The sequence below is a fragment of the Malania oleifera genome, chromosome 7 (genome assembly GCF_029873635.1).
Source record: "Malania oleifera isolate guangnan ecotype guangnan chromosome 7, ASM2987363v1, whole genome shotgun sequence".
Taxonomy (NCBI): Eukaryota; Viridiplantae; Streptophyta; class Magnoliopsida; order Santalales; family Ximeniaceae; genus Malania; species Malania oleifera.
Genome location: NC_080423.1, coordinates 4,382,237 through 4,401,465, shown reverse-complemented (window position 1 = coordinate 4,401,465; position 19,229 = coordinate 4,382,237). Strand labels below are relative to the sequence as shown.

General features: G+C 34.8%; 1 protein-coding gene across 1 annotated transcript; it reads right to left on the bottom strand.

Moving 5' to 3' along the window:
* LOC131160638 (NAD-dependent protein deacylase SRT2) lies at window positions 1–12,360 on the bottom strand. Its single transcript, XM_058116487.1, has 11 exons — window positions 12,062–12,360; window positions 10,306–10,348; window positions 9,958–10,189; window positions 9,674–9,739; window positions 8,520–8,565; window positions 7,160–7,320; window positions 6,939–7,068; window positions 3,288–3,452; window positions 1,419–1,546; window positions 514–613; window positions 1–426 (listed from the first exon to the last, which is right to left on the bottom strand). Exons 1-11 carry the CDS (start codon window positions 12,104–12,106, stop codon window positions 376–378), a joined length of 1,167 nt encoding a protein of 388 aa, XP_057972470.1. The 5' UTR covers window positions 12,107–12,360; the 3' UTR covers window positions 1–375.
* Window positions 12,361–19,229: the final 6,869 nt, after the last annotated feature.

Here is a 19,229-nt window from a genome sequence, read left to right as displayed (position 1 = left end):
GAAAAAATAAGTAAATATGCCACCATATGTAAATATACATCAAGCCACAGAAGCGCAGTCAGTTTTTTTAATACATAATACAAGAGGATAACATATCAGTTAATTAAAAAGCTGTCTACAGCCCTTCTTGGTAAAGCAAGAATGATCCTAAAATAATCCTCAATGGTTGATCACTTCTTCCTCAGGACACTGGTTGCACACCAGAGGGAATGAAATCATGTCATTGCTTTCAAGTGCCATGAAAGCATAGCGCCACCCTCCACAAAGGTCATCAACCAGAAAAGAAAGATGATTCAATAATACCTATGTGGTGACCAATTCTTTGGCAGGAAAATGAAACTGAGGATCTGTTCTACCTCTCATTCCATAACATCCCTAAAGAGCAGGGATCCCAATGGATCCAACATCGAGCAATCGAGGGAGTATCTGTAAACAGAAGCCAAGTCCAAAGGTTAGAAAAGCTAATATACCAGCGTGCATAAGTAGAAACAAGGTACTTCTGAAGAACTAAACCTCTCCAACTCGAGCATTGATTTTCAAAGACAAGAAATCATCAGCCCGTGTCGCACCCACATTCACAACTGCAGTAGCTGCACCTGCCTCATGAGCAGCTCTGGAAAATTCAATATAAGAACCTAATCAGCTGAAGCTTGTGAACATTTAAAGAGGTAAGTTGCTTTGTAGACCCTACTTGTCTCAAGAATTGAATAGATTGTAAATGAGTCATATCTACTTGGTACACAGAAATAACCGTAAGAAGTTGAAAAAAATTGATATATTATTTTAATGTCATCTCGCTTAGAACTTTATGAGAGTCGAGCAAACACTCCAGCTGCTGTCAGCACTGGGAGTGTGATCAGCAACCCCTCGGTGCAAATATTAGTCATCACCACCAAATTTTGATGACATGAGTTATCATAAGATGCTCATAAGGCCAATGTCCAATCTCAGTGTTACAGAATCTAGAATCTTACTTTGCGAGTATCAATACAAGGAGGCATAAATAATCATTTTTTCCCAATAAGAAACAAAACATTTTATTGTAAATAAAAGAAGAAATGCATTTTAGTTTCCTCAAATTAACAGATGCCAATAGTTGAAGATTATTGTACGCTATAGCAAAATCTCATTTGTAGTTCAGTCATATTTTACGTTCTTCTTCTTGCATCCCCTCTAATATTCGAGGCAGGCCTGTACACAATGGTTCCCAGAGGAGCAGGCACCTATCTACCTAAACCCCACCCCCATCCCCACTCCCCTCATGCAAACATGTGATATCAAGTTTTCTAGTAAATGATAAAAGCAAGATTTGAGGAAATGAAAATGATTTCTCCTATAGAAAAGTATTTAGTAAATAAAATGCCTTGAAAAATTATTCAAGAATACTATTGGAAAAATAATGTAAAAGATCGCAATACCTAGCAAGTCGGAAAGCAGACATGGTCATCAAAGATGACCCAAGTACAAGCATAGCATCACACTCTTTTGCAGCTTCTATTGCCTTATCAGCTCTATCTTTAGGAACATTATCGCCAAAGAAGACAACCTACCAAGATTATCAAGTTCATGAGAACATCAAGAGGGTCACCTCATAATATCATTTGTCAGTGTGCTCACACATGAAACAAACTTTTGAATGTGTGAAGAAATTGCTGAATAAAGATGGATATAGTTGGAAGGAATTGTAATCAGGATTCAGGACTCAGCCAAAGAAATGAAACAACATAACATTAACCTCACTGATACAATAAAATACAAGTCAAGGATCAAATACCATATCTTAGCATATTTTGCAAATTGATTCAAAATAAAATTTATAGCACATAATCCTTTCATAGTAAGATCGCATTCATGCCCCTTCAATGGGGTAAAAATTTGAAATATTTATCATAAAAGGCATTAGGATTCAAATGCTTGCATCTTGATTAATTTTAAGAATAAAAAAAATAAAAAAAAAATTAACACAAATCAATGATAAAACTTCTATTACTTATCAAGAATACAGCCCCGTGCAGACAAAACCTTAGACTGAGGGCCCTTCTTAAAGGCCATCCATGGGGCCATGATTGCTCTCTTAAGGTCAAACGGTGAGTAATAGCCTGACCAAGCCCCACTGAGGGCATGGTAGTATTGATCTGGAGGCTGGTGATCAAGAATCATCAGTCACATGGTAAAGTCCTGATGGGATTTGAACTCGTGACTGTCGTTACCAGTTATCCACCATCCCCCGTGGCCTTAAAGGAGCTACAATACCATAACTGTTTCTTCAAGGCACTGTGCAGTGACAAACATATAAACCAAATATTAGAGCCCATTATTTCTGTGTTTATGTGTCAAATGATAAAACATATTTGATATTGCAGACTCCAAAACGACGAGGAATCTCAAATGTGGAAGAACACATCAATAACTGTCCTAAAGTGGCAAACTAAATGCTCACCAGATATGAGAGCCCATTATTTCTCTATGTTTAGGTGTCAAATGATAAAATATATTTTCACATTGCAGACCCAAAAACAATGAGTATTCTCAAATGTGGAAGAACACATCAATAACCTAAAGAGGCAAACTAAATGCTCAACTATATAACAGAGAAGATTTATGAACACATACAGCCTGGGAAATATGCCTATGGTTCAGCATGATTCATACCAGTTAGAGAACAACTGTAACCTAGATAATTAAGAGGATATTGCCCAGAAGAGAAACAAGCATCTCATTGTGTGCACTGCCAAACACTCGAGCACAACACCGAAATTTACAGTGCAGCGGGGCCATCCTTGCACCAGAAGGTTTTTCTCCTTTGTTCAAAAATCTACAAGACTTTGTTTCGAGGGACAAACTTTGTATTAAAGATTTCTTTATTAAAGATCAGCAATTTCACAGAATTCGTGAACAACATCAAGTCATGTAGCTGGCTTGTTCCCCAACCTTAAATCATTCATACATCTTTCCAGTGCTACTTGACAGTTTTTCATAGAAAGTAACCATCATTAATATCAAAATTGTGATTCCTCCAGCAGTTTAGCCATGAAACTTGCTGGCATATCATGAACATATGGACCTAAGGACTGATAATGATCCTTTAGAGTCCCCAAATTCCAGTAGAATCGTCACATAAGACATCGAAGAAGTGCAAGCACTTGATCAGTTAGTAATCCAATAAATGTGCATCATTCATTATTATTATGAGGTACCAACAAAAACATGTTATTCTAGAGTTACAGAATATAAGCACCCTTCCAAATAGCAGACTGAAAATCTAGTTTCATAAAAGAAGATCTTACATCAGGCTTGAGCACTCCATTGCATTTCTGACAAGTGGGGATGTGGAAATCCTCCTCCCAAAATTTCTCATCAATTTCAATGTCACCATCAGGCCTCTGCTTCATGCCAAAGCTCTTGTCTGACCCAGGGGTGCCGCGGTCCAAATTTTCAATTGCTGCTGCCCACTGCACTAAAAGTTAAAAACATTATCTTCTCACATATCCATTGGCCATCCCATACTACAATCCAGAGAGGATGAACCAATCTCTTTCAATCATTCTAAATTATAAAAAAAGATATGGTAAAAAAAAAAATACAACAATAGAACAAAGAAGATAGTGCACAAGAAAAACTTCAGACCACAAGATCAAAAAACAAAAAGAATACCAAAGTTAATAGCTCATCCAGAAAAAAGATTTTTTAACTGAAGGTTACAGGTCAAAAGTTCCAACTTCTGAAAAATGTACAAAATGAAAATCACATAACAATCTGCTCAAGATGTTAAAGCAATTAAAGTCCTCATCTCCTTGGATATTGATCGCGCTAGAACCTAAAAACCCTGCTATCAAAAGAGTTGTGGTGTGTGGAAGCAATTTGACTTCATTTTATGTCAATTCTATTATTGGTTTCATGAAATGAAAACAGATATAGCCACTTTTGTCCGTCAAGCTTGTGCAGTTTTGAAATTTATACCATGGTAGCTGGGGCTGTACCATGTTATTATAGGAAAAGTGGGATGCCAAATCCGAAAAAGAACCTCCAAACATTTGACTACAAATATCTTCAGTGCTTACATGATGTTTGGCCCTTGGTAACCATATCTTTTGTTCTTTTGTCTGGCTGAATGGGAGGGTTTGGGTTTGTCCTGGATATGGTATTTAGGCTTTGAGAGTCCGACTGTGAAGCTAGATGGAACTGGTGGGTCAACTATTGGGTTGTTTTATAACCCTTTGGCTGTTTTCCTTTGGGCAGAGGGAGAGGCAAGCACCAATTGCGACAAGTCTGGCAACAATTGTGTTCGCTCTGAATATTTTCAGTCAGGTTTGCAACTTTCAAGCGCAGGTCAATCAGCTCTATTGAGGGATCTCAACTGGGTTAGGGCTCAATTGATGATTTGAGATTTTGATTTTGGGGCTTCTGTTGTGCAGGAGGAATGTGGCATGTCTCAGAACAAGCAAACTTGTATTCAATTTTGGGTATTGATAATTGGTAGGGGCAACAAAGTTTCAAAGTTAGGTTTGTAAAATCAATCTAGGTCAATTGGAAAGCAATATAATATGGCATGATGACTAGGGTTCCAACTGGGCTAAATTGGGGAATTCGAAGGAGATTTGAATCAATCAACATTGACTCATAAATGAAGGATAATAATGGCTGTCAATCTGGTACTCTTCCACAAGTAGCAGCAAGCATTAGTGCTAATTGTTGAGGCAAATGCAACAGCAGTTGGGGTCACAGGTACCGATCAGCAAAGATGATGGTAATTTGAAAATCACAGCTGCACAATGGGCGGCTCTGCCAAGTTGATGGATATACAAATCCCTAACACACAGCAAAACCTTAATACTCAAGTTTCATGCTAATTCCAAAACTCTATCTAATATTGGTCTTGACGCAATATTCTTTAACATTGGTTACAACCCAATATAATAGAAAAACCATAACATCAATTTTCCTGTACTAGAACAATTAAACATGCTTAATAAAATTTCTTAAAATAGAAATAACATTAAACATTTTAAAATTTCCTCAAGGATCAATAGGACCTCTTGATTGGGCCTTCATGATTTGCTGCGATCACCAGATGTTTTTATAAGTTTGTATCCTTCTCTCTTGATTTGTAATTTTGTATAGCAGAACCAAGGGCCATTTTCCACAGCCCATCTATAAGTAAGGTTAACTTTCAACTCCTCAAATATATTGTGCTGGCATCCTGAATCCTAATTATTTTTTGTCAACCCAACAAAGCTAAATCTTTGGTTAAAGCATCAATTGCAAATTTAATTTTACCAATGTCATATCTGGTAGTTGATGATAGAGAGGAAAATAAATGAGCACCATATGTAGTTTCTTAATTGTGCAGTTAGCTGGCATCCTAGAGGGCAAAACCCCCATTTAACTAAGTTCACTAACACAACGTCACGTAGAAGATGCAAATTTCTCTGTTTTTTTAAGCAGAAAGGCCATTACCTAGTGCTGGCCCCAAACTGGGTCCTGAGAATGATGATTGATATAGCTACAATATTTAGAACCTGTTTAATTGGGAAAACAAATTTCATTCTCCATTTTCAAATTTTTAAATAATTACAAAATGCCAACTTGATTTCTAATTTCCAATATTCTTATAGGAAATATAGAAAACAATAAAAAGATATTTTCCAACTTTCCAGCACAAATTTGGAAAACTGGAAAATAAGGTGGCATTTTTGTAATTTTTTTGAAAATTAAAAATGGAAAAGACAGCTGTTTCTCCACAAGTGAACAGACCCATCATATTTTTGCATAGAGTGCCAACTCTTGGACTGGAACCCCTGGACACAACCCCAGGACTTTTACCATTGTTCTAGACAATAGGCCATGTTTTTTCAAAAATCAAAATATATGTTAAATGCAAAAATAAAAAAATAATAATGAAATAAATCTACATGACTCTATTTTATTTTCTTTTCTTCAATTTTTCAAAAGAATCTGTCCTGTAACCTTCCTTTGTGTTCCAAGTGCATTGAATCGGACAATATGGTGCAATTTTTAACTTCAGTAATGGGCTGGTGCTTTCATAAAAGAACTGTAGGATTTGGGCTTGGTGGCCTTGAAAATGTCCAAAATCCTTACCCAGACTATTACCACCTTCAAAATTACCCAGTCCTTATGCTTTCAAAGACGTTACTCATAAAATTGAACTTAAAAGACCAGGCAACTCACCTTGATGCAGCACGCAAGCAAGAACTGTTTAACTTTTCTAATTTTTATTGTATTCATTTTTTATTAGGGTTTTTTAGGATCATACCTTCAAGTTCAAGATTCTAGGGTCTTATTTTTAGGATGTGCGATCCTAGGATATTATTATTCAGGAAATCAGTATTTTAGTTTAATTAGGTTTCTAAAATACGTAGTTTCCGAATCTTCCAGGCATTTTATGCCTATAAAACGCTCCCATGCATTAGTTTTATTCAGATTTGAATTGAGAATTGAAGTTTCTGGACCCTTGTCGTGCATTACACCTGAATCCAAGTTTTAACTCCAATATTACACTCTGATCGCCCATATTCGTTATAAAAAGGTCAAACCTTGCATGGCAAAAAATATATAGACAAATAAAATTACAAAGGCCAAGGTTAATCCCTTTTTGGGCCAGCCACTGATTCTGGCCAAACATTCATCCAACATAGTGAGAGAGAGAGAGAGAGAGAGAGAGAGAGAGAGAGAGAGAGAGAGAGAGAGGAAGAGAGAGATTTGAGGTCAAATGTCTCATAAATGTAATGTTGAATTCCTGAATTTAAAAGGACATAACATTAACATAATATGAATCCATCCAATGCACTGATCTACAGCACATTTACGAACTCATTTCTTAAGACTTACTAGATTGATAGTGCAAAACTTACTGATGAAATTGCATGAATGTTTACAAACTTGGTCATGAAGAATAAATTCTAAAGCTTTGGACTAACCTTTGGATTAAGGACCTTCACTTGGTCCTGAAATAGATCTCGGCAGAAGGAAAAACCACAATTTAAACACACCACAGAATAGACAGTACCATGGAGTTCAAGTGGACTGCTACCAGCACGATGATGTAACCTGTGCCCAGATAATAATTATTTACTCTTGGTAGGCTTGTATATGTCACCTGCAGAGTTTTCCAAGAGGCATGAGATAAGGACCTTGGTACCTGTCAACATTTTGTGTAACCATAAAATTTATACGGCCAACTCTTTCTAAAGATGCCAAAGCCATATGAGCTGCACCGGGCTGTGCTGCAGTAAACCGTCTCCATCCAGCATAGCTCCTTGCCCAATACCGCCTGCGAGCTCGGCTAGAACGGAGGAACTCCTGTTTATGAAAAATGCAACATGATAATTTGGAACCTTAGAGAAGAACAAAAGAGAAATAAATAAGAAACCATTGTTTTGAAGATATATTGACTTCAGCCAGAATTCGGGAATTTTAATAATAAATGGGAATTTTAATGTGAATAGCCTCCTACTCTGCAATAGATCGTTGATGTCAACTATATTAAGAACAAGTATCCAAATAAAGCTTTAATCTTAGAAGGGGCTTTGCCTTCCAAAATTTCCAAATAGAACAATGAGGCGGAAAAGACAGATTTTTTTGGATCCAAAACTCAAATGAATACTTAAAATACTTACCATAGCTCTCTCCAACACTAGGCCACCTCCTTCAAGTTTACTAGCACAATATTTTAATCGCATGTTTAACTCCCAGGTGATGACACAGAGTTTAGATCAATGTTTTAAAACCTCAAGGCTCATGCTGAAATACCAATCCCAAAAAGGGGCAACATATTACACACTGAGGCTTATGCATTTTTCAGAAGACACGCATGATGCGCCTATTTAGTTGAGGCTTACGCATTTTGAGTGTGTGAATCTCAAGTTAGAATAGGCTAGAAAATTTTAATTACATATTTATATGGGAGGAATGTCAGAATATGAGTTAATCTCTAAAACTCTTAAACCTCAACCTTTCCAAAATAATTGAGAGTTGCATCTTGAATTTTGAAAATAATTTTGAACTTCATAATACTACACCCATATCTTGGCATGATTTATGTAATGAACTCAAGTTTTTTTTTTTTCCTTTTTTAGAATGGCCAACAAGTAGTTTATAAAATATATAGGATTTTTTACATTTTTATACGCGTATGTGATTATTTACATATTTGTATCTATAAATAAAAATTTTCACAAAGTTAAGGCCTCAACATCTTAAGGCTTACGCATCATCTCTTAAGGGCTAAAATGCTCCACCTTATACCTTCACCTTTTAAAACATTATTTTAGATAAAACTGTCTACAATTCCTTGCATTATAGAAGACCGGCAATTTAATCGAGCTATTTGCTATTAATTTGAAAATGCATCAAATTCCTTTAAACCATCAGTTTTATGCATTTTAAAAATTACACATATAAATGCTGGACACTACCAGAACCTTCAAACTAACTATATGGCACCTTAATCAAAATAATGCTTAATGAGCCAGATATCGCAGCCCATGCCTTCAGTTCACCTGGTGGGTAATGGGTTTGAAACCAGAACTATATGCTCCATTTGGACTGCAACCAGATATAAAACATAGTTATTTTTAGAGGAAAAGGTAAAAAAACATTTTGAGAAAACAAATTTGTGCAACCATTTATCAGTTGGTTGTTTCATCCATTTGGTTGCAAACTCATAATTTCAGGGAATAGTAAAAAATTTCAATATCTGTAAGGTTTATCATGCTGCTTTATGATTTAAGCTAAAAGCAAGTCGCTATGACTCAAATAAACAAGATTAAGAACAAAAGAAACTAAAATAACAATATGAATTTCTGAACTGACGCTTGTGAACATGCAACATAGATCACGCATTATTTACAAAAATCATATAAACAGTAAACCAAAACCTTTCACAGTTGAGAAGATCTCACTAATACATTATAAATGAAAGGAAAAACTAAATTATCAATTTCAAGAGAAAATTTGAATTGGTTAAAACAACTAGTAAAAGCTACTGACTCCTGCCAATGATAATACAGTGTGATTGAAAAAATACCAAGGATGAAGAAAAAGAGATCAAATTTGATGCAAAATGATCAGAAAAACTTTGCTTTGGCAGCCACCATTGTAGGCTGACATTTCAGGGGAAATATCCAAGGTTTATGAAGATAGAAATGACTTCATAATAATGAACTTCTTTCAAAATTTCTTAGTTGCTTGCTAAGAAGCCAAAGATTAAGTCATGCATGGTTCATGGAATGGAACAAAGAGGAAATGGAATAGAAATTGCATAGGGATATAATAATCTAAAAGAAAATCACTCAGCCTCACCCCTGCAAATGTTTGTCTTATTCCACCCAAACATGGAAATGATAGTAACAGACATTCCTGCTGTGAATCAGAAATAGCAATTATTTGTCCATTCAATGTTATGGATTACTAAAATTTTTGCATTGTGGCTCTATGATGACAACATGTATTCTTTTGTAAGCTATCAAATCCATATACAATGACAATTCTATTCCAAGAAATAGACATTTTGTGAGCCAAATGTGACCTAAGAGTAACTGCAGATTAAAAGCTTGAGCAAAAATATTTTTTTTATGAAAGTTTCTGCTACAGTACATATTTTGCTAACAAAGTGAATGACAATTGGAGGTGCATTGTAAAAAGAAAAGAGAACCTTCTATAATCAGGGATTCCACACTCTGTGCTTATTCCAGCTCCTGTCAATACCACCAGCTTGGTGCTGCACAACAATAAATGACCAGTGCAACATAACATCAAATGAATTGCCAAATATACACAGATTAATATGTATACAACCAATAAAATGACAGCCTATGATTGCCAAACAGAACATCAAGATATGTGTTTAGTCATTAAATGACAGCATGTCATTGGCAAAGAGGACGTCTGATGCAACATGAATCTAATAATATCACAAGTGCGATATCTGAGATTGACCTCTGATCAAAGAATTGATATAAAAGGTCCATATCTGTAGTGTTTGGAGGATCTGCATCAGGAATCAACTTCTTGTCCCTCAAAACATTTGAAGGCACTCTTTCTTTAATTTCTGATGATATTACAGGGACTGAGATTCGGCACGTCGTTTGCACAAATTTGATGGAGCTCTGAGAAGCTCTTCGTCCCCTACCATATGACTGCCAATTTTTACCACTAGGTTGGACAGTATCTGCAATCAAAGCAGTGCATGAGATCATAACATTTCAGTCATACGTACAATAACCATAAAAAGCAATACAAGTAATTATTAAAGTGATGAAATTTATATAACGGAAGAGCACTTGCCTGCCATTATGCTCCCTAGAACTTTCCTAGCGCTTATGAGAGTCTGCATGTCCAATAAGTACAAATTTGTACATCAATCCAAATGGAAACTAAATCCCAGTATGAAAAATGGTGCCAAATCAAAAAATTGACTGAGTTAAAAAAAATTTGTGTCATAAATGCAAATGGATAACGGAAAATAGTCAAAAATGTGTCTTTAGATTTAGTTAGTTGAAAATTTATTAGAAAAAATGGCCAAAATTTGTCCATAGCATGATTACATCTGTGGATTTTCTTTTATATTTTTTACTGATAAGGCACTTAGAAGGGGTTTTCCATCCCTTATATATTGAAATGGAATCAAATAGGAACTTCTCTAGAATTGTTGAATGAGATAACACCAAGAGCAGAAGACAAAGGATTCATATGAGAAATCATAAAATAAATGGTCCTCTGCTTGAGCGTCCAAAGATTTAGGGATATGAACAAACATTTGATCTCCATCAAAGTCTAAAACCCCTTGCAAACTAATGAATGTAAACAAATAGCATGTTGCTGCGGCATGCAAGCAAGGTCTTAATTTTTTATTTCAACTGAAATTTAAAGACCACAAAAATATAGGAATTTTGGTTGAAATTTCGATATAAATGTCAATTATTAAAAATGATGGAAATTACTAGTAAAGCATAGAATTCTTTTATGAAAACTAAGCACTTGTCGATCAACATAATAATGCAATATTTAAAACTTAAATATTATTACAAATAAATAAAATAAATCACTAACACGTATGTGGTGTACAAGGCGCAAGAGTTGTAATATAGGAATCATATTAAACATATTTAATTAAAGTAAATGAAATTGATAAATTAGTTAATATTATTTACTATACAAATGCCAATTGTTTATTATAAATGACCAAAGAAAATGTTGTAGTTAACATCTAACTTTAGTTTTCGATACAATTTCAGACGTATAAAAGCTATCATTCATATCCTTCTTGCAAGAATCTTTGCTTTCATTTTAATAAGAAAAAAGATTAATTAAGAGAGAATTTCTACTTGGGTCTCGAAGTACAAAATGTAATTTGGAGGAAATTTTATTATATAGTTAACATTTTGCCAATTTTTTCTGAAATTTTGAGATTTGATAAATTTTGGATGGTTTGTGGAAATTTTGCAGGACTTTAAGATGGAAATTGAATGCCATTTTGATCTTGAGGGTGCTGGAAACGGAAATTTTGACAAATTCAGGGAAATTTGAGACCGTGCATGCAAATAAGAGGCATTCTAGTTTTCTAATTTTTTTTAAGAGATAAAAGAAATATTATTTATACGCCGGGATTCAAGCAAGCAAAGAGCTTGATGAGCCAAAGCCAAAACACGTAGAATAGTTTCTAGCAAAGGACAGCAACATAAAATAAAATAAAAAAAAGAGTATTTTTATCCAAGAACAAAGAATTTCATTTATTTAGGATTCTAATTTTTTTTCTTCCCAAGTATTGTAAGCCTATAAAAAGCCCTTGTATGTCGTTGAGAGTTGGACGCCCACGCACCACCCCCCACCCCCTCGAATTTTATTATTAAGTACATTTTTGCTGACAATTTGAACACTATCCAGCAATTTCAAGATGATGCGTTCACTATAATTCTTACATAATTTAACTGTACTCAAGACAGAAATTTGACAATTCAGAGAGAATGTTGGGCAATGTCGCAATATTCATGGCAGATGTAAACAGAGAAGCTTGATAATTTAGAGAGATATTGAAACTTACAGGGAAGAAGAGAGGTTGGCAAGGCAATCGCATGAACATGGCCATTTGCTTTGGCCCTAACCGATCTTCAAAGCTTAGCGCTCCTGGACAAACGATCTGCCAACTCAGATTCTACGCGAGGTTTACGAACAAGTCGCAGTTCATGTATGGAAAATCGGTGGAACTCTCTCAGCATTAACTTCGTCTTTTGCATGGATCTCATTAGGTCACGTTGATCCCCGCGGCGCCGTCCAGCTCGTCCCTCTGTTATGCTGAATGGTTGTGGTTGGAAAGCAATAAAGCATTGGGAAATAATATTTACATTTTTGAAAGCCAAAAAGTATTTTTCTGCCCCCTAAAGTGAAGTGGATAGTCATTGAGAACCCCCAACAACTTACAAGTTGATTAATTTTCAGTTTAGGTCAATATTAATGTAAAATTAAAATCAAATCAAGCTCACAAATCAAAATTGAATCATAAAATTTTTAGATAAAAGACATTGACCTTTTTGACAAATAAACAAATTTTTTTCCAAAAATTTCAAAAATTTTATCAACCTTTTTTGAATTTCTAAGAACTTTCAAGAATCTTTTGAGATTTATTAAAAAATACACAAATCTTTTCTTGTATTCTATAAAAAAAAAAAAAAAACAAGTACTTTGAGAGAAAATTTATATCTTTTTGACAAATTAAATGAGAAGTGTGTGACAATTTTTAAAACTTGAAGAGGTCAACGAGATTTTTAAAACCTTAGAGAAAGATTGTTATCTTTTTGTTAAACTTCAAGAGAGATTAGTATCTTTTGCTTTAAAATTTTAAACCATAAACAGTAAAGATTATAAGGAGTTTAAGTGCTTAAAAATTTTTAATTATAAAAGACACTTACCTCCCTAAAAGTTTGGTAAAAAGACAAAGGTTTCTTTTGAGATTTATCAAATATATATATATATATATATTCAAAATACTTATCTTTTTGCAAAATACAATTGAAAGTCTGTGTTTTTGTTTATAAACCTCATGAGAGAGTCTTGAAATTCTTGAAAGATTGTGAGAGGTTCTTGAAATTTTTGAAACCTCAGTGGAGGTTCTATCTTTTTATCAAACCTCAAAGAAGGTTAGTATATTTTGTCCAAAATGATATGATGTAATTTATTTGTAGAGACGAGGTAGTCATACAATAATTAACTTTGAATTATGTTGGGAAAATGAGGAATTGACTAATCAACAATTCCTCCTATTTGTTGGCTTTTTTAGGTTTCATCCCGTTTTGATAATGACAAACCAAAACATCTAATTGTGCTACTAAGTGTGTATACAGGTATTAAGGTATTAAGCACAATAATAGATGCAAATTGGAAAGCCATGAAGCGTACAAGACGATGATATTTGGCTATGAATATAGAGCATATTAAGACTAAGCTTGAAGAATATGACCATGATTATGGAGCTTATGAAGTCCAAGCTTGAAGAAATTAAAAGAATTCATTTCATGTATTTAGCAAATAGGACCTATGTGAGTATACTATCATTGATTATGTAGAAAAGCTCATAAGTGACCTTAATTGGACCTTAGGTACTCTATATTTCATTGAAAATCATTTTATAAATGTGCAAAAATTATTTCAAAGTGTTAAAATCATTTTTGAAATGAAAAACTCTAAAACAAGATTCTCCAAATCCCCTTCTTTTTTCTGCCGCCGCATTGATGAATGATTTTATCGATCAATAACTTCTTCAAAAATGTTCAAAACGAAAGTTGTGGCATTTTTTCTTATCTTTCTTTTGATACCAAGATTGCCCTATTTGGAGTTCTCTAGCAAAAGTTATGCTCGAAATACTAAAAGGTGTTCGTGGCTGAAATTACCCAGAAACTCAAGTGACCGAACCAGCAATCCGGTCGAATGGCTAGTTTTCAAAATAATTAATTATTTTTAAAGTCCAATGGCTATAAAACGACTAGTAGACCACCTTGCCTATACATCTATTAAGCACATCCAAATTTTTTTATCCTCATTTGAAAAATCTTTTTAAGCACTTTGCAAATTCTTTTTTTATCTTTCAAGTGCTCACCTTCTAGATACTCCTTGAGCTTCATTCATAATCTTTTGAGAGTGTATTAGTATGACATTCTCATTGTACTTATTTGCTCAATTAAGGAGCACTCATTGTACACTTTTGATTCTTTATTCTACAACAACGGTTTGGTGTGAATCGTGTCAAACAATGGGTATATTGCTTAAAGAGACATCTCCATCTAGTTAAGGAGGGATTGTAAAGGCATCTCCATCTAGTTAAAGAGTGATTGAAAAAGCGTCTTCGCTGAGTGAAGGCGAGAGGTAGCTCCGCCTATTGAAGGAGCGGATAGTGAAATCCTTAAGTGGTTTTCTTGAGACAGGGACGTAGGTTGGGACTGTCGAACCTTGTAAAATTATGGGTTTTTATTCAATTTTGACTATTTTCCGTTATCCATTTGCATTTATGACACAAATTTTTTTTAACTCGGTCAATTTTTTGATTTGGCACCATTTTTCATACTGGGATTTAGTTTCCATTTGGATTGATGTACAAATTTGTACTCATTGGACATGCAGACTCTCATAAGCGCTAGGAAAGTTCTAGGGAGCATAAGGGCAGGCAAGTGCTCTTCCGTTATATAAGTTTCATCACTTTAATAATTACTTGTATTGCTTTTTATGGTTATTGTACGCATGACTGAAATGTTATGATCTCATGCACTGCTTTGATTGCAGATACTGTCCAACCTAGTGGTAAAAATTGGCAGTCATATGGTAGGGGACGAAGAGCTTCTCAGAGCTCCATCATATTTGTGCAAACGACATGCCGAATCTCAGTCCCTGTAATATCATCAGAAATTATAGAAAGAGTGCCTTCAAATGTTTTGAGGGACAAGAAGTTGATTCCTGATGCAGATCCTCCAAACACTACAGATATGGACCTTTTATATCAACTCTTTGATCAGAGGTCAATCTCAGATATCGCACTTGTGATATTATTAGATTCATGTTGCATCAGACGTCCTCTTTGCCAATGACATGCTGTCATTTAATGACTAAACACATATCAGTTGATGTTCTGTTTGGCAATGATAGGCTGTCATTTTATTGGTTGTATACATTTTAATCTGTGTATATTTGGCAATTCATTTGATGTTATGATGCACTGGTCATTTATTGTTGTGCAGCACCAAGCTGGTGGCATTGACAGGAGCTGGAATGAGCACTGAGTGCGGAATCCCTGATTATGGAAGGTTCTCTTTTCTTTTTACAATGCACCTCCAATTGTCATTCACTTTGTTAGCAAAATATGTACTGTAGCAGAAACTTTCATAAAAAAATATTTTTGCCCAAGCTTTTAATCTGCAGTTACTCTTGGGTCACATTTGGCTCACAAAATGTCTATTTCTTGGAATAGAATTGCCATTGTATATGGATTTGATAGCTTACAAAAGAATGCATGTATGTTGTCATCATAGAGCCACAATGCAAAAATTTTAGTAATCCATAACATTGAATGGACAAATAAATGCACTTCTCCTAAAACTTTGAGACTCTTTACACTATTTTTTTTTTTTTTTTTAACACAAATCATCAATCAATAAGAAAAAAAATAAATTTGTAGTGTAATGGGTAAACTTTTTAAATGACAAGATTATGCTCTTATTCCAAAGCAAAGGCACACACATTGTAATTTATATTTTCAAATGCCACCTGTATGTTATTAAACTTCATATAATATTAATTTTTTTACAATTATTTTATATTCACAACTGTAGCGAATAATCAGTTGATGACTCAAAATCATATACAACATCAAGAACAAATTGTGAAAAATAATGCTATGGAACAGAATCTTGCATGTGTAAAAAATAAATAAACACTCTAGACAAAAAAGATTATGGTACTATTAGAAATAATAGACCAAATTGAGGATCCCACACACAAAAGAGTAAATACCTTCGTAAACTATGGTAGAACAAGACATTACAAACCAGGCAGATAATTCTAAAATTCCTAGTTTTGAATAAGAAGTACTAAAAAAATTGTGAATAAACTAATGGGGATCAGCATACGTTGCCCATGTCATTTTTAGATATTATGACACATGGAAATGTCGTTCTCCTTTATATTAGGACGAGATGGGTAAGCGGTGAATTGTGGGACCAGAACTAGTGCAGCAAGCGTATGATAAGGTTCGACTCATCAGAGATAGAATCAATGCAGCTCAAAGCCGGTAGAAGAGTTACGCTGATAAACGCCGCATGAAATTGGAGTTTGATATTGGTGATCATGTGTTTTTGAAAATGGCTTCGTTAAAAGGGGTTATAGAATTTGGAAGGAATGGTAAACTTAGCCCTAGGTTCGTTGGCCCGTTTGAGATTCTATAAAAAGTGGGGCCGGTTGCCTATAGGTTAGCTTTACCACCTGTATTGTCCATGATGCACGACGTATTCCATGTCTCCATGTTAAGAAAATACGTCCCAAACCCTTCTCACGTAATCAGTTATGGTGAATTATAACTTAGTGATTTACTAGCTTATTAGGAGGTGTCAGTATAGATTCTCTACAGAAAGGAACAAAAATTACTTAATAAGAAGATTTCTCTCGTAAAAGTCTTACGGAGAAATCACGCAATAGAAGAAACTTCTTGGGAACTCGAGAAACAGATAAGGCAGAAATACCCACAATTGTTCCAAGAGGTTCAATTATAACCAGGTAAAGTGTAAATAGTTATGTAATGTTTCTTTTACAGGTTAGTCTGTGTATGCATTAGTTTAGTTAGTAAGGAATATTTTAGTTTTGGGAGAATTTATTTTATATATGTAATCTCCCGAACTTTGAATGTAACCACAGTTTTCCTCCGCCATAAGTGAGGGTAAGTAATAAAATAAGTAAACTGCTTATCTTTAAGGGATGGTAAAACATATGGATAGTAAATTTCGAGAACGAAATTTTTATAAGGAGGGGAGAATGTAGAGATCCGAAGGAATTATATTAATTAAATAATAGAAGGAGGAGAGAAAAGGAAATTGTAATTGGAATTTCAATAGGGGTCTCGTCAATGAACACAACACGTTCGTCGACGAGCACGCTTGAAAGGATCGTCGACGGGGACACGTGTCTCATTGACGAGAAGTTACCGAGAGGCTATTTTTAGCTCTGAATTTCGTTGACGAGGAAAAGCCATTCATCGACGAACTTCCTTCGTGGCCTCATCGGCGAAATAACGTGGCTCGTCGATGAGTGCAGGTGTATAAATAGCCTAAACTTGATTTTTCTGCAGAAATCACATGAAAACTCTCCCTCTTTCTCTCTCTCTCTCTCTCTCTCTCTCTCTCTCTCTCTCTCTCTCTCTCTCTCTCTCTCTCCTGTTCGTCCTCTCCCCCTTTCTCTCTAAGATTCTGGGCTAGATTCTTCCCGGTTCGACGATCCAAGGCCACCACGACCCTCATGGGAAAGTTCTCTTCAAGTCTACTGGAGTGGATTGTTGGTGGGGCTAACTTGAACTCCATCCCAAATTCAAGGTAAGACTTTTTATTCAATATTTGACTTTCCTACAATTGTAGGAAGTGTAGTACTTGAAGAAATATTGAAATTTTGTTCAGGAAGATATTGTTTTCAGGGTGTTGAACGAGGAACCCTGCGGTGTAGGACTAGACACTGTATGAGCTTTTCAGTAGTTAGGTAAGGGAGTAAACTAAAACAGTAATTTTTTATGAAAATTTTTATTATTTAATAGCATATTTATGTTCATAGAGTATGTATTATATATAAGCGTATTTGTAGAAATGTATATTTGGGAAAATACTATTATTACATAGGAATATGTATTTTTAGTATGAAATGTGAAGAAATGTGATTTAAGAATAGAATTCATGATTTTATTCAGTATTGTGTGGCATGAATATTATTTTACACATATTGTATTATGTTAAGTCAATTTTACAGAAAAAGCATGTTTCAGTTATTTTTAGGAATAACATGATAATACAGTAAATTATGATTTTAGAAAATAGTGCATTTATTCAGATTAGTATGCATGATATGTTCGGCGCAAGGCTGTGATTGAGAGCCGGCGCAAGGCCATAGTTATGCATGTTTTTGGTGCAAGGCCACGGTTATGAATGTATTCAGCGCAATGCCATAATTATTTATGTTATTACAGAATTCATAAAATGCTATCAATCTATTCATGTTAAAACAATATATTATCATGTATTATATGTTATTAGAACCAGGATGATAGTTCAGATCAGTTATCAGGAGCACGGTCCCGTAGCTATACAGTTTAGTTCAATTCAAACTTTTGCTAACTACCCTTGCTAGTAGAGGGGGTGGGAGATGGATAGTCGATGTGGCTTTTAGTGTAGAGTTGTAGACGTCCACCTAGCAGTCCAATCCAGGGTGTGGCGGGCTCATCGTACTTACAGACATTTTTGACTCGGCAGTGGTCAGCCAGCCATTGTCGAGTCTCGCCTTCGGGCTGCACAACTCGTCATGGGGGGTAATACATGACATCAGCTAGCTATTCATTCTGGGTAAATTTTAAAATTACTAGTTATATCAGATGATTTTATGAACAGTGAAATACAATATGATTTAGTAAACCATGACATTATATGCTTACTCCGTTATGTTATTATCAGTGTTTCCAAACAAATGACATGTACAGTATATTTATTATAGCACGTAAATATTCATGTTCCACACAACTGTATTTAATTTATTTTCTTTACTGAGAGGTGTCTCACCTAAACTTAAACTATTTCAGGGAGCCCAGAAAGACGGGTGGACTAAGCCCCGCGCCGTTGAGGCGGCTATGTTATCCCGCTATGAGGGTGAGTCTTTTGAACTAGGGTTAGTGGGGTTTTGATGTAGATCTTAGTTTTTATCATTTGATGTTTTGAGGATTGTATATTTATATAGTATATGGTGGAATGTAGGTAATTCTGGTATACTATGTTATATGGTTGAGTGGTTGAAATTTATGTTTACTGTTGTTTAGGTTTTTGCTGTGTATGACAAGTGTATCCTCATTACCCACGGGTTCGGGTTGACTTTGTTATGTTTTAAGTTAATGATAGTTAATCTGTTTGATTATGCAGTAGATTAAGCAAGTCATTACAAGTGACGAATTTGAAGATTCGTTACTATTATCCCCTTATTAGTGA

Bases quoted from the DNA above. Each gene is read 5' to 3' on its own strand.
- LOC131160638 (XM_058116487.1), bottom strand. From the start codon at position 12,106: ATGGCCATGTTCATGCGATTGCCTTGCCAACCTCTCTTCTTCCCT. The intron at 10,190-10,305 runs GCAAGTGCTCTT...CTTTGATTGCAG, and splicing joins TCTAGGGAGCATAATGGCAG to ATACTGTCCAACCTAGTGGT. The intron at 8,566-9,673 runs GTTCTCTTTTCT...ATCTGGTTGCAG, and splicing joins GGAATCCCTGATTATAGAAG to TCCAAATGGAGCATATAGTT.